The sequence below is a fragment of the Pseudophryne corroboree genome, chromosome 1, assembly GCF_028390025.1.
Source record: "Pseudophryne corroboree isolate aPseCor3 chromosome 1, aPseCor3.hap2, whole genome shotgun sequence".
Taxonomy (NCBI): domain Eukaryota; kingdom Metazoa; phylum Chordata; class Amphibia; order Anura; family Myobatrachidae; genus Pseudophryne; species Pseudophryne corroboree.
Window position 1 is genome coordinate 305,668,987 of NC_086444.1, and position 15,953 is coordinate 305,684,939.

Sequence of the window (15,953 nt, forward strand, 5' to 3'; positions counted from 1 at the left end):
TTGGGTGTGCTGAGTTCAATCTGCAATCTAAATTGCAGTGTAAAAATAAAGCAGCCAGTATTTACCCTGCACAGAAACAAAATAACCCACCCAAATCTAACTCTCTCTGCACATGCTATATCTGCCCCCCCTGCAGTGCACATGGTTTTGCCCAACTGCTAACAAAAATCCTGCTGCGATCAACTTGGAATGACCCCCAATGACTGAAGGGGCTCATACATTAACAATCGGGACAATTCTGTGTTGTGCTGATGATTGTGTTAAGAAATAGTCAAAATTGGAAATCCTCGATGCACTGATTCGGACCCCAAAATTATCAGAATTGGTGAGTCAGGAATTTTTAACATGTTGTATTTTGCCGATCGCCAAACTGGATCAGCCATTGGGGATTTGAATGATTGATGTATGGAGCCCCATTACCTTCCAAATCCAATGTCTATGCATAATTACAATTTGTAGAAGTTTAATTTAAAAATATCAGTCAAGACAAAACAATACAAAATTTAAACCCTCACAAAATACTTACAGATGTAGTTGAAGTTGCTATTGCATAAAGAATCCTTGAACTGAAATCCACAGGGTATGGCTGGAGGAGATATATAACTCTGAAAATAAAGAATCAGTGTTGTTACCTTATTTATTAGTGTTTTACAGTGTCCATGCATTTATCAGTGAGTCCAAATATCAAAATACAAGAATGTAAGTGGGAGAAATTACAGTTATTTTAACTAGTTCCTTACAATAAAGGTCAAGTAATCTACGTTAAGTATACATGCGTTCTTCCTCATCTAGCCTTAGAAAGTAATGAGTCACGGCACACATGGCGCATGAGACACACCAGCTCCCGTGCTCGGAGCATCTTTTTCTCTCTGAAATTGAATTTGCAAATAAGACGCTCAAGCAGACATTGCTGATTAAAACGATATGCGGTATGACTATATTCTTTGTGGACTACAGCTGTATCTGCATACAAAATGTAATGTTATGTTACAGTGTTTTCTAGGAAAACACTAAAATAGTATTTTGGATGCAGATATATCAGTGAGGCAGTGATACATGCTGTCCCACCTCTATACTGACCTGTGACAATACTAAGGACCTTTAATGCGAGTATTAAGAGGAGGAAAGTATCTGGAACTTATCCGCCTCACCACCCTGCCTTTTATTGTACTTTGTGTGTCCATCAATGTTGGAATTTATATTTTAAGGTCATATTTTTTGCCTTAGCCGCTAATACCCATTTCACGTGTTCTCCATTTCTCCTAGTCTGTGTTGGGTATGGATCAAGAGATCTATATGACAAAAGTCTACAATCTTTAGGTCGACCACTAATAGTTGACATGCATTAGGGCCACATGCGAAAAGGTTGACACAAAAAAAAAGGGTCAATACAACATTTGTAAAGTATTTTTGGTGTAGTTTTTGCTGTCAAAGCACGTGGAACCGCAATAAATGTATTGCGTTCACTCGTCATGCTTCGGGCAAGGTGCTACGCTACCTCTGCGCTCGGCACAGGTTACTATTCCCAATCGTAGTCCATGTGGATGGTAAAGTATGAAGGTGAATGATGCTAGAATTCTAAAAAAAAAAATCAGTGTCGACCATGTGAGACGGCCATTTGTACCTGTCGACCATAAGCACTGTTGACATTTTACATGTCGACCTATTCTCCATGTGGACCTTTTGACCATGTCGACCTACTGCATGTTGACCATTAGTGGTTGACCTTTACATTGTTAACCTAGAGCCCAGATAATACATTTTCATATGCATTTACTACTCGTACAGTATATAGCGATATGATTGACAATATAGGATTTTCCATAGTGTGACTATATAGTGTGTCCAGGGGAAACCACACAATTTCATATACTGTATCTTATGGTTCTGTGATTGGGATATCACAAGTGTGGATCCCTAGGCAGCTTTTTATTGCGCACTGAAAATCACAATTCCATATCCAAGTTTAAAAAGTATTTTTAATAATTTATTTAAATATTTTATTTAAAAAATATATGCCTAGACTCCATAGGTATATTAAAAAAAATATATATATGTTTATAATTTTGCACCCCCCATCTCATGTCCATAGGGCCCCATTGTAAAATTACTTCCCACCCACCATCAAAAATAGCCCCCCCTCCCCAGTGGAAAAAGATCCCCAGCATAATAAAGCCCTACACCCCTAGTCGTAATAGACCCCTGTGGAAGAGCCCCCCACCCTCACCCCCCAGTGTCAATGGGCCCTCACTGTTTAGTTGCTCCCGCATCTTTAACTATACATGCCATATATTATTTTAAATATATCCACCTCCACCCCCATTCAAAAATACCTTTTTTGGGGGGCAGCAATCCCACGCCCACCCAACTGCAGTGCCAGAAGAAAAGATGACCCTCCCCACATTGCCCGGCCCTATACACCTTATAGCAAAGTGCAGTGGACCATAGGTCAGGGGGAATAATCAGCTGTCCCCCCCGCTGCAGCTGATCTCCACACACGCAGAGATCAGCGTAGTTGTGCTGGAGAGGGAAAGGGGGGAGGGGGGCCAAGACACAGAGGCCACACAATGATTCCCCCCCCCTCAACGGAGTGATGTTAGTGGTCACAGACTGCAACATCACTCCTAGGGGGTCACAGCAGCACTTGTGCAGAATGGACTTCCTCCATAACAGAGAGAGAAGCAGCGGGCAGTGCTGTATGTATGTGATATGACCTGGTCAGGTAGTGCACTCCTGGCTGCGGTCGTATCCCATATGTTTTTGTCAGACAAGTGGTTATGGCAGTAAGCTAAATACAGTACATAACAGACCCACATTAAACCATACAAACAATCAGTAGCAGTACTGGAAGAAGAGGGGGGATTTTATTTATTAACAATTTCTTATATAGCGCAGCAAATTCCGTTGCACTTTTATGTGGTTCACAGATAAGAATCTCATCCACACTTATTACCTTCTTCCATTGATGATTATAGGATTTTTTTACGCAGTGCACCCACTATGTGGAATGCCTTCACACATCAAGACCTTCTAGCTTCCAAATCTTCAAGCTTATGAAGTTCCTGAACCACACATATATCCTCCATGAGGTATTCTACACCCTTAACTCTCCTCTATACAGTTCATACAAAGCTTACCTATGTTCTCTTTCTACACTGGACCAATTTGCAATATATAGCATTTATATAAAATTACCCCTCTTCTCAGCTCTTTAGTGAGAGATGCTTAACAGTAACTGTGCAAATTTTCATGCCCTATAAACCTGGCTTAACTTCAATTGTCTGTGTCCTCATACATCTAGCTTCAATACCCCACGCAGCGAGAGAAGCAAGGAACGAGTAAGCTGACAGGTCTTGTGCAACCCTACTAGCATTGGGCATCTCTTTTGTGATGCGACTAGGACGTACAAGAAGACTGTGCTGATTAATGTGATATGGAACATTCGATATGGATATTGTATGTGACTGAGTCTGTATACAGGGAATCAGTATTACAACCCTGACACATGGTATCCTAGCGGTATTAATACAGACGCCGGGATCCCTCATAAGAAAAACCGACAGGGGTAAGGGGTGTTTTCCCCTCTCTACCCCCTAACCCTCCCGCCCACAGCCTAACCCTAACCTCCACCCTTAGTGCCTAACCCTAACTCCCGTCCCCGCTGCCTAAACCTAACCCTCCCTCTCCCGCAGCCTAACTCTCCCCAGGGTTGGCTAACCCTGACCCACCCTCCCCACAGCCTAACCTCCTCCACACCCCCCTTTTCCCGCATCTGACGTCTAAATCTAACCCCCCTCTCCCGGCTCTAAGCCCAAGAACGCGGGTATACTTACGGTCAGGTTTTATAACTTGAGGAAGAAGTGCACTTGTACATACACATGAACATAAACACACTGCACACCGGGTTAACGCATACCTACTGAGGTCCTCATCATTTTGAATGTCCCCAAATACATCTTTGTCTTTCTGTAAAAATAAAAATCAAGCACTTTAACGGTGTGGAATAAAAATAATGCTTTATATACTTCTAAGCTAGGGTATGAATGTCAATGAAACATTCTGCATTCCAGTAGAGAAGATGCGCTATGTGCACATAAATAATGCTGCAAGCATTAGGTTCTTATTCCAAAGCTGAAAATAGGTATAGAGGTATAGTATATGATATAGATTTTAATTACCTACCGGTAAATCTTTTTCTCAAAGTCCATAAGGGATATTAGGGACAACTTAGTACAATGGGGTATAGATGGGATCCAAAGGAGCCAGTGCACTTTAAATTTCTTCAACTGGGTATGATGGCTCCTCCCCTCTATGCCCCCTCCCACAGGCATGTATAGGTAAAAAAGTGACCGAAGGAGAAAGGACATACTTGAGAGAAGGAACATAACAACGAGTGGTGAGATTTACACACCACTAACATAAAATGACCAGCAACGGCTGGTAACAAAACAGCAACAGCTGAACAGGCAATCATAGAAAAGATAACCTGCAGAAAAGTCAACGCACTGAGGTGGGCGCCCATTATCCCTTATGGACTACGAAAAAAAGGATTTACCGGTAGGTGATTAAAATCCTATTTTCTCTAGCATCCATAAGGGATATTGGGGACAAATTTAGTACGACGGGGACATCCCAAAGCTTCCAGAACGGGCAGGAATGTGCGGAGACGGCTGCAGCACCGCCTGCCCAAACTGGGAATCCTCTGTGGCCAGGGTATCAAATCTGTAGAACTTCACAAAGGTGTTCTTCCCCGACCAGGTAGCAGCTCGGCATAGTTGTAAGGCCAAGACTCCACAGGCAGCCGCCCCGGAAGACCCCATCGATCTTGTAGAGTGGGCCTTCGGAGACTGTGGAACAGGTAAGGCTGCCGACACATAAGCCTGTTGGATAGTAAGCTTAAGCCAACAAGCAATGGACTCCTTAGACGCAGGGCAACCCTTTTTCTGCGCATCATATAGCACAAACAAGGAATCCGTCTTTCTGATCCGAGACGTACTCTTGATATAGATCTTCAAGGCTCGCACAGCAACCAATGCCTCCGGAGGAGCATAAGCGCCAGAACTTGATGGAACCACAATAGGTTGATTCAAGTGGAACGCAGAGACGACCTTCGGCAGGAACTGCTGCCTAGTCCTGAGCTCCGCTCTGTCCCCATCAAAGACCAGGTAAGGACTTTTACACGATAAGGCCCCCAATTCTGAAACACGCCTAGCAGAAGCCAAGGCCAATAACATCACAGTCTTCCACATGAGGTACATGTATTCTACAGTCATCAGAGGTTCAAACCAGGAGGACTGTAGAAATTCCAACACTATATTCAAATCACAGGGTGCTGTGGGCGACACAAAAGGAGGTTGTATGTGAAGTACCCTTTGCAAGAAGGTCTGAACGTCTGGCAACACTGCCAATTTCTTTTGGAAGAAAATTGAGAGAGCGGAAATCTGGATCTTAATGGAACCCAGACATAAGCCCTTATCCACACCAGCCTGCAGGAAACGTCCCAAGTGGAACTCCACATGGCGGACATGTGCGTTCCTCGCACCAAGAGACACATCTTCTCCAGATATGATGATAGTGTTTTGACGTCACAGGTTTCCTGGCCTGAACTATGGTCGCAATAACCTTTTTGGAAAGGCCTTTGTGAGCTAGTAATTTCCGCTCAACCTCCATGCCATCAAACGAAGTCGCCGTAAGTCCGTGTAGACTAACGGTCCTTGTTGAAGATCTCTTCTCAGTGGCAGCAGCCAAGGGTCTTCGATGGAAATGTCCAAAAGATCCGCGTACCACGCCCTCCGTGGCAATCAGAATTGCCTGGACTCCTTGATTCCTGATTCGCTTTAGCACCCTTGGGAGCAACGGAATCTGAGGAAACAGGTAGACCAGCCGGTAAGGCAAAGGCGACGTCAGTGCATCTACTGCCCTCGCTTTAGGGTCCCTGGTTCGTGAGCAGTAGCAACGAAGCTTCTTGTTGTGTCAAGAAGCCATCATGTATATTTGTGGGCAACCCCATCGGTCGATAATCTGCTGAAACACCTGATGGTGAAGCTCCCACTCTCCCTCGTGATGACTCAGGAAGTCCGCTTCCCAATTGTCCACTCACGGAATGAAGATTGCGGACATTGCTCTTGCATTTCCTTCTGCCCAGAGGAGTATCTTTGACACCTCTCGCATGCAGGCCCTTCTTTTTGTCCCTCCTTCTCAACTGATGTATGCCACTGCCGTGGCGTTGTCCGACTGAACTTGGATCGCTTCCCTGAGTAGAGGAGAGGCATGAATCAGAGCATTGTAGAGCGCCCGAAGTTCCAGAATGTTGATCGGAAGGAGAGCTTTGTGGGCTGACCACCTGCCCTGGAACTGAGCCCCCTGGGGGACAGCTCCCCATCCTTTCAAACTCGCATCCGTTGTGAGGACGATCCAATCCTGAATCCCGAAACTGTGACCTTCCAGTAGGTTGGAGGACTGCAGTCACCACAGGAGAGAAATCCTGGCCTGAGGTGACAGCCGAATTATCCGGTGTATCTGAAGATGTGATCCGGACCACTTGCTCAAGAGATCCAATTGAAATGTTCTGGTATGGAACCTTCCATACTGCATCGCCTCGTATGAGGCAGCCCTCTTCCCCAACAATCTTATGCAAAGATGGATGGATATTCGAGTAGGTCGGAGAACCATGCGGACCATCTCCTGAAGTGTTTTTGCTTTGTCCTCTGGGAGGAACACTTTCTGGGCCACAGTATCCAGAAACATTCCTTGGAACAGGAGCCGCTGAGTTGGCTCCAGGTGGGACTTCTGTAAATTGAGGATCCACTCATGGCGTGAGAGAAGTTGGATACCTCTCCTCCCCTGATCTCTCCACGGCTCTCCTCACTCGTACCTCAAACTGTCTTTCTGCTATCTCTTCCTGGATGTCCCAGCGCTTTCTTAAACTCAACATGTCTGAGCTGATCATCTTCCCACCCTCCCGCACAGCCTCACCTCCCACAATCTCATTATCCATTGATGGCACGACAATCTCCCCTAGCCCCCAAGTACGCTGTCTTGGCGTAATCCTTGATTCCTCCCTCTCCCTTCAAACGACACATTCAGCACATCTCACAAACCTGTCATTTTCATCTCAAAAACATTTCCAGAATCAGACCTTTTCTCACCCAGGATGCCACTAAGATCACTATTCACTCACTGATTATTTCAAGACAGGACTACTGTAATCTCCTCCTAACTGGCCTCCCTGGCAATTACCTCTCCACCCCAATCTATCCTCAATGCTGCTGCCCGGCTCATATTCCTCACTAAACGCACTACGTCCACCTCCCCTCTCCTACAGGCCCTTCACTGGCTTCCCTTCCCTTTCAGGATCCAATTCAAACTTCTCACACTCACTTACAAAGCACTCACCCACTCCTCTCCCATTTACATCTCTGACCTTATCTCCCTTTACTCTCCCACCCTTCCTCTTCGCTCTGTTAATGCATGCCGACTCTCCTGTCTTCTGATTACTTCCTCCCACTCCTACCTCCAAGATTTTTCACGTGCTGCTCCCTTTCTCTGGAATTCTTTACCTCTCCCCCTCAGACTCTCCACCTCTCTACAAAACTTCAAATGGGCTCTTAAGACCCATTTCTTTACCAAACCCAGCCAAATCTCATCCTAACCCTCTGTTCCACGCTCTCTATGTACCCCATCTGTGTCACCCCTATCTGTCTACCCCTCCCCTTAGAATGTAAGCTCTCACGAGTAGGGCCCTCCTCCCTCATGTGCTTATACTTTTCTTACTTTAATAATCCTCAACTGCCCAGATCCTGCAGTTTTTTGGCCACCTGGAACTTATCTCTATGTTGTCTACTGGTGTAGATATGCTTAGTTACCCTGTACTTGTCCTATATTGTCTTCAACTGTAAGTCACTGTTTTCCTGTTTTGATTATGTGCATATGTACTCTGTAATTGGGTGCTGCGGAACCCTTGTGGCGCCATATAAATAAAGGATAGTAATAATAATAATAGTGCGGTTTATATAGAGCAATAAAAGCTCCCTGGATCTCGCTTTTATTAAGAGATCGTCCAGATAAGGAACAATATTGATCCCCTGGACCCGGAGTTGGAAAATCTTCTCTGCCATCACCTTCGTGAACACTCTCGGAGCTGTGGACAAGCAGACGGGTTGCGCCTGGAACTGGTAGTGATCGTTCAGCAGGGCAAACCTCAGGTAAACCGGGTGAGGTGGCCAAATCGGGATATGGAGAGAGGCGTCCTTTATATCCAGGGAGACCATAAACTCCCGTTGTTCCAGGCCCGCAATCACTGCTCGCAAGGATTCCATCTTGAATTTGAAAACCTTTAGGTAAGGGTTCAAGGATTTTAGATTCAAAATGGGCCTTACCGAACCGTCCGCTTTCGGTACCATTAACAGGTTGGAGTAGTAAACCTCTCCCTGTTGTTGCAGTGGCACTGGAACAATGACTTGGGACTGGACCAATTTTTGGATGGCCTGTTATAGCGTAACACGCTTACCCTTCAAAGCTGGTAAGCTTGATTTGAAAAATCGTTGGGGAGGAGCGCCGTCGAACTCCAGCTTGTAGCCCTGAGATATGAGGTCCTTTACCCAGGTATATTGGCAGGATCTTTCCCAGATGCGGATGAAGTGACAGTCGAGCTCCCACCTTGAGATACCCTCGGGGTGGGCACAGTCATGCTGAGGTCTTAGTGGAAGCAGAACTGGTGTTCTCCTGTGATTGCTGGTTTTCTTGTCTTACCTCTGGTGCCTCTAGCCACATTGGAGGCACCTCTGGCCCTAGATCTAAATCTGTTAGGCCGAAAGGACTGGGTAGACAGCCCCGGGTAGGAACATCTAGCCGGTGGGGCCCCAGAGGGGAGAAACGTGGATTTCCCCGCAATAACTTTAGGAATCCACGTATCCAATTCCACCCGAAGAGCCAATACCCTGAAAAAGGGAGAGACTCTACACTGCGCTTGGATTCTGCGTCCGCTATCCACTGACGCAACCACAAAGCTCTGCGCGCTGACACTGCCATAGCAGTGGTCCTAGCATTAATATTGCCTATCTCCTCGAGAGAATCACACAGGACGCGTGCAGTGTCCTGAATGTGCTTTAGGAGTCACTGTAGTGATCAGGGACATATCCCCTGAGAGGCCCTCCTGAATTTGAGTAGCCCACGTATGAATGGCATGAGTCATCCGGCAACTTGCTATGACCGGTCTTTGTGATATACCTGCTGCAGTGTAGAAAGACTTCAGTGTAGTCTCTATTTTTTCTATCCCCAGGGTCCTTTATGGGAAAGGTGCCAGGAGCTGGCAGTACAGTCTTTTTAGATAGGCGAGAAACTGATACGTCAACAGCCGGGGGTTCTTCACAGATTTCTCTGCCTTCAGGAGCAAATGGGAGAGTGTGCATAAACAGTCTTGACATTCGGTATTTTTTATCTGGATTTTTCCAGGCTAACTTAAACAGGACATCTAACTCTGCAGAATCAGGTAAAGTGACACCGATACCCCTTTCACATCGCATCAAAAATAGTGATGAGCACCGGAAATTTTTCGGGTTTTGTGTTTTGGTTTTGGGTTCGGTTCCGCGGCCGTGTTTTGGGTTCGAACGCGTTTTGGCAAAACCTCACCGATTTTTTTTTGTCGGATTCGGGTGTGTGTTGGATTCGGGTGTTTTTTTCAAAAAACCCTAAAAAACAGCTTAAATCATAGAATTTGGGGGTCATTTTGATCCCAAAGTATTATTAACCTCAATAACCATAATTTCCACTCATTTTCAGTCTATTCTGAACACCTCACAATATTATTTTTAGTCCTAAAATTTGCACCGAGGTCGCTGGATGGCTAAGCTCAGCGACCCAAGTGGCCGACACAAACACCTGGCCCATCTAGGAGTGGCACTGCAGTGTCACGCAGGATGGCCCTTCCAAAAAACACTCCCCAAACAGCACATGACGCAAAGAAAAAAAGAGGCGCAATGAGGTAGCTGTGTGAGTAAGCTAAGCGACCCTAGTGGCCGACACAAACACCTGGCCCATCTAGGAGTGTCACTGCAGTGTCACGCAGGATGGCCCTTCCAAAAAACACCTCCCAAACAGCACATGACGCAAAGAAAAATGAAAGAAAAAAGAGGTGCAAGATGGAATTGTCCTTGGGCCCTCCCACCCACCCTTATGTTGTATAAACAGGACATGCACACTTTAACCAACCCATCATTTCAGTGACAGGGTCTGCCACACGACTGTGACTGAAATGACGGGTTGGTTTGGACCCCCACCAAAAAAGAAGCAATTAATCTCTCCTTGCACAAACTGGCTCTACAGAGGCAAGATGTCCACCTCATCATCATCCTCCGATATATCACCGTGTACATCCTCCTCCTCACAGATTATCAATTCGTCCCCACTGGAATCCACCATCACAGCTCCCTGTGTACTACTTTGTGGAGGCAATTGCTGCTGGTCAATGTCTCCACGGAGGAATTGATTAGAATTAATTTTAATGAACATCATCTTCTCCACATTTTCTGGATGTAACCTCGTACGCCGATTGCTGACAAGGTGAGCGGCGGCACTAAACACTCTTTCGGAGTACACACTTGTGGGAGGGCAACTTAGGTAGAATAAAGCCAGTTTGTGCAAGGGCCTCCAAATTGCCTCTTTTTCCTGCCAGTATACGTACGGACTGTCGGACGTGCCTACTTGGATGCGGTCACTCAGATAATCCTCCACCATTCTTTCAATGGGGAGAGAATCATATGCAGTGACAGTAGACGACATGTCCGTAATCGTTGTCAGGTCCTTCAGTCCGGACCAGATGTCAGCATCAGCAGTCGCTCCAGACTGCCCTGCATCACCGCCAGCGGGTGGTCTCGGAATTCTGAGCCTTTTCCTCGCACCCCCAGTTGCGGGAGAATGTGAAGGAGGAGATGTTGACAGGTCGCGTTCCGCTTGACTTGACAATTTTCTCACCAGCAGTTCTTTGAACCCCTGCAGACTTGTGTCTGCCGGAAAGAGAGATCCAAGGTAGGTTTTAAATCTAGGATCGAGCACGGTGGCCAAAATGTAGTGCTCTGATTTCAACAGATTGACCACCCGTGAATCCTTGTTAAGCGAATTAAGGGCTCCATCCACAAGTCCCACATGCCTAGCGGAATCGCTCTGTGTTAGCTCCTCCTTCAATGTCTCCAGCTTCTTCTGCAAAAGCCTGATGAGGGGAATGACCTGACTCAGGCTGGCAGTGTCTGAACTGACTTCACGTGTGGCAAGTTCAAAAGGTTGCAGAACCTTGCACAACGTTGAAATCATTCTCCACTGCGCTTAAGACAGGTGCATTCCACCTCCTATATCGTGCTCAGTTGTATAGGCTTGAATGGCCTTTTGCTGCTCCTCCAACCTCAAGCATATAGAGGGTTGAATTCCACCTCGTTACCACTTCTTGCTTCAGATGATGGCAGGGCAGGTTCAGGCGTTTTTGGTGGTGCTCCAGTCTTCTGTACGTGGTGCCTGTACGCCGAAAGTGTCCCGCAATTCTTCTGGCCACCGACAGCATCTCTTGCACGCCCCTCTCGTTTTTTAAATAATTCTGCACCACCAAATTCAAGGTATGTGCAAAACATGGGACGTGCTGGAATTTGCCCATATTTAAGCACACAAAATATTGCTGGCGTTGTCCGATGCCACAAATCCACAGGAGAGTCCAATTGGGGTAAGCCATTCTGCGATGATCTTCCTCAGTTGCCGTAAGAGGTTTTTAGCTGTGTGCGTATTCTGGAAAGCGGTGATACAAAGCGTAGCCTGCCTAGGAAAGAGTTGGCGTTTGCGAGATGCTGCTACTGGTGCCGCCGCTGCTGTTCTTGCGGCGGGAGTCCATACATCTACCCAGTGGGCTGTCACAGTCATATAGTCCTGAGCCTTCCCTGCTCCACTTGTCCACATGTCCGTGGTTAAGTGGACATTGGGTACAACTGCATTTTTTAGGACACTGGTGAGTCTTTTTCTGAGGTCTGTGTACATTTTCGGTATCGCCTGCCTAGAGAAATGGAACCTAGATGGTATTTGGTACCGGGGACACAGTACCTCCAACAAGTCCCTAGTTGCCTCTGCAGTAATGATGGATACCGGAATCACGTTTCTCACCGCCCAGGATGCCAAGGCCTCAGTTATCCGCTTTGCAGCAGGATGACTGCTGTGATATTTCATCTTCCTCGCAAAGGACTGTTGGACAGTCAATTGCTTGGTGGAAGTAGTAAAAGTGGGCTTACGAGTACGACTTCCCCTCTGGGATGACCATCGACTCCCAGCAGCAACAGCAGCAGCGCCAGCAGCAGTAGGCGTTACACGCAAGGATGCATCGGAGGAATCCCAGGCAGGAGAGGACTCGTCAGAATTGCCAGTGACATGGCCTGCAGGACTATTGGCATTCCTGGGGAAGGAGGAAATTGACACTGAGGGAGTTGGTGGGGTGGTTTGCGTGAGCTTGGTTACAAGAGGAAGGGATTTACTGGTCAGTGGACTGCTTCCGCTGTCGCCCAAAGTTTTTGAACTTGTCACTGACATGATGAATGCGCTGCAGGTGACGTATAAGGGAGGATGTTCCGAGGTGGTTAACGTCCTTACCCCTACTTATTACAGCTTGACAAAGGCAACACACGGCTTGACAAATGTTGTCCGCATTTCTGTTGAAATACTTCAACACCGAAGAGCTGATTTTTTTGGTATTTTCACCAGGCATGTCAATGGCCCTATTCCTCCCACGGACAACAGGTGTCTCCCCGGGTGCCTGACTTAAACAAACCACCTCACCATCAGAATCCTCCTGGTCAATTTCCTCCCCAGCGCCAGCAACACCCATATCCTCCTCATCCTGGTGTACTTCAACACTGACATCTTCAATCTGACTATCAGGAACTGGACTGCGGGAGCTCCTTCCAGCACTTGCAGGGGGCGTGCAAATGGTGGAAGGCGCAAGCTCTTCACGTCCAGTGTTGGGAAGGCCAGGCATCGCAAACGACACAATTGGACTCTCCTTGTGGATTTGTGATTTCGAAGAACGCACAGTTCTTTGCTGTGCTTTTGCCAGCTTGAGTCTTTTCATTTTTCTAGCGAGAGGCTGAGTGCTTCCATTCTCATGTGAAGCTGAACCACTAGCCATGAACATAGGCCAGGGCCTCAGCCGTTCCTTGCCACTCCGTGTGGTAAATGGCATATTGGCAAGTTTACGCTTCTCCGACGACAATTTTATTTTAGATTTTTGAGTCCTTTTTTTACTGATATTTGGTGTTTTGGATTTTACATGCTCTGTACTATGACATTGGGCATCGACGTTGCTGGCATTTCATCGTCTCGGCCATGACTAGTGGCAGCAGCTTCAGCACGAGGTGGAAGTCGATCTTGATCTTTCCCTATTTTTGGAACCTCAACATTTTTGTTCTCCATATTTTAATAGGCACAACTAAAAGGCACCTCAGGTAAACAATGGAGATGGATGGATACTAGTATACTTATGGATTGACGAGCGACTGCCGACACAGAGGTAGCTACAGCCGTGGACTACCGTACTGCGTCTGCTGCTAATATAGACTGGATGATAATGATATAAAAAATATATATATATATCACTACTGCAGCCGGACAGGTATATATTATATAATGACGGACCTGCTGGACACTGTCAGCTCAGCACTGCAGACTCCTAAAGTAAGCTACTAGTAGTATCAAGAAGATAGAAAAAAAAAACAAACACCACAGGTAGGTGGTATACAATTATGGATGGACTAGCGACTGCCGACACAGAGGTAGCTACAGCCGTGGACTACCGTACTGCATCTGCTGCTAATATAGACTGGATGATAATGATATAAAATATATATATATATATATCACTACTGCAGCCAGACAGGTATATATTATATAATGACGGACCTGCTGGACACTGTCAGCAGAATGCGTTTATAGAATAAAAACACCACACGACGAGTGTTTAACTTTTTCAGGCAGACAATCACAATATACTGGTGGTCAGTGGTCACTGGTCAGTCACACTGGCACTGGCAGTGGCACTCTGGCAGCAAAAGTGTGCACTGTTAAAATATGTACTCCTGCTATAACTGCACCCCAGTCTCCCCCACAATTAAGCTGTGTGAGCAGTGAGCACTCAGCACAGTCAGATATACAGTATTACATAGATGATGCAGCACACTGAGGGCACACTGAGGCTGAGCACAGATATGGTATGTGACTGTGTCACACTGTGTATCGTTTTTTTTCAGGCAGAGAACGGATTAATTAAACTGGTGGTCACTGGTCACACTATCAGCAAGTAGTAGTGGTCACTGGTCAGTCACACTGGCACTGGCAGTGGCACTCTGGCAGCAAAAGTGTGCACTGTTAAAAATATGTACTCCTGCTATAACTGCTCCCCAGTCTCCCCCACAATTAAGCTGTGTGAGCAGTGAGCACTCAGCACAGTCAGATATACAGTATTACATAGATGATGCAGCACACTGAGGGCACACTGAGGCTGAGCACAGATATGGTATGTGACTGTGTCACACTGTGTATCGTTTTTTTTCAGGCAGAGAACGGATTAAACTGGTGGTCACTGGTCACACTATCAGCAAGTAGTACTCCGTCCTAATATGCTCCCCAAAATTAGTAAATCAAGTGTCACTCTCTACTCTCTCTCTAGTCTACAGTCTAAACGGAGAGGACGCCAGCCACGTCCTCTCCCTATCAATCTCAATGCACGTGTGAAAATGGCGGCGACGCGCGGCTCCTTATATAGAATCCGAGTCTCGCGATAGAATACGAGCCTCGCGAGAATCCGACAGCGGGATGATGACGTTCGGGCGCGCTCGGGTTAGCCGAGCAAGGCGGGAAGATCCGAGTCTGCCTCGGACCCGTGTAAAAAGGCTGAAGTTCGGGGGGGTTCGGATTCCGAGGAACCGAACCCGCTCATCTCTAATCAAAAACCCGGTATATTGCCGAGTTTTAGCTGTGTCAACCCGGGTCGAGCTGCAATGTGAAAGCGCCATAGTGAATTTACCGGGTCCAACAACCCGGTATTTGAACCTGTGTTAAAAGAAGGATCCTACACGGTTCGAACCTGGTTCATTTGGCAGTGTGAAGCAAGAAAAGCCAACACTAAAAAGTAGACTCTTGTGTGGGAGCACTCTAATTCAGAGGATTAGGTATATAGTAATCAATACTGATAAAACATAACTTTATTAACTCATTATTAAAAAGTAATTATAGGGGGGCGTGGCCACGGCAGCTCAGGAGTAGGAAGCAGATCCCGGGAGCTCCCTGGATAAAACATCCTTATATACCATCCTGATACCCTCTGGTGTGCCAAACCACCCTGTTTCCCTTCACTGTGCTGCAGGGCACCGGCAGGCGACTTCCCCGCTCCCCCTGAGGTCTGTACGGCCGCGGCGGCACACTTCCGGATCCGAGGCCTATACCTCCTCCGGATCCCCGGCCTCAATTTTGGCGTCTCCCGGCCGCGCTGTGTCCGGAGCCTTGGAGGCGGCCTGCTGTCACCGCTGGACGCCGCGGAGAGGTGTGGAAGCAGCGGCTGGTCCCCCTCTTGATTGTGGGCTGTAATCTGTGGCCCCGAACACCGGAGCACACCCAGCAGCTCCTGGAAGGGGGAAGAGGGCTCTGTATGTGGCAGCCATTTCATGATCAGCTGCATGGCCCCAGTGCTCTGGACTGCTACTCCAGGACATAAAGGGGCTATTATTCTCATTTAAAGGCTGCCTGATCTGCAACTGGTGAGTGACTTTTACCTCCTGGGATCAATTTATATTTTGCCTGCATCTGCTATCTCATTTTACATACTAAAAGACTGCATCGCTCCTGATCTCCCCTATACTCTGAGACGCTGCCAATACCTTATTTTATACTTACCTATTACTCAGACGACCAGCTGTGGATGTATTTCTGCTTAT

The 15,953-nt window shown here is 46.9% G+C and overlaps 1 protein-coding gene across 3 annotated transcripts in view; it reads right to left on the reverse strand.

Annotated features, from left to right (window-relative positions):
* The window catches only part of KNTC1 (kinetochore associated 1), a 736,750-nt gene that overhangs the window by 97,082 nt on the left and 623,715 nt on the right, over window positions 1-15,953 (reverse strand). For all 3 annotated transcript variants that reach the window (XM_063964446.1, XM_063964444.1, XM_063964445.1), the window contains 2 exons: window positions 3,917-3,966; window positions 527-605 (listed from right to left, as the gene is read on the reverse strand). In XM_063964446.1, the coding sequence (XP_063820516.1) occupies window positions 527-605; window positions 3,917-3,966 (129 nt within the window). The remainder of the gene's footprint in view (window positions 1-526; window positions 606-3,916; window positions 3,967-15,953) is intronic.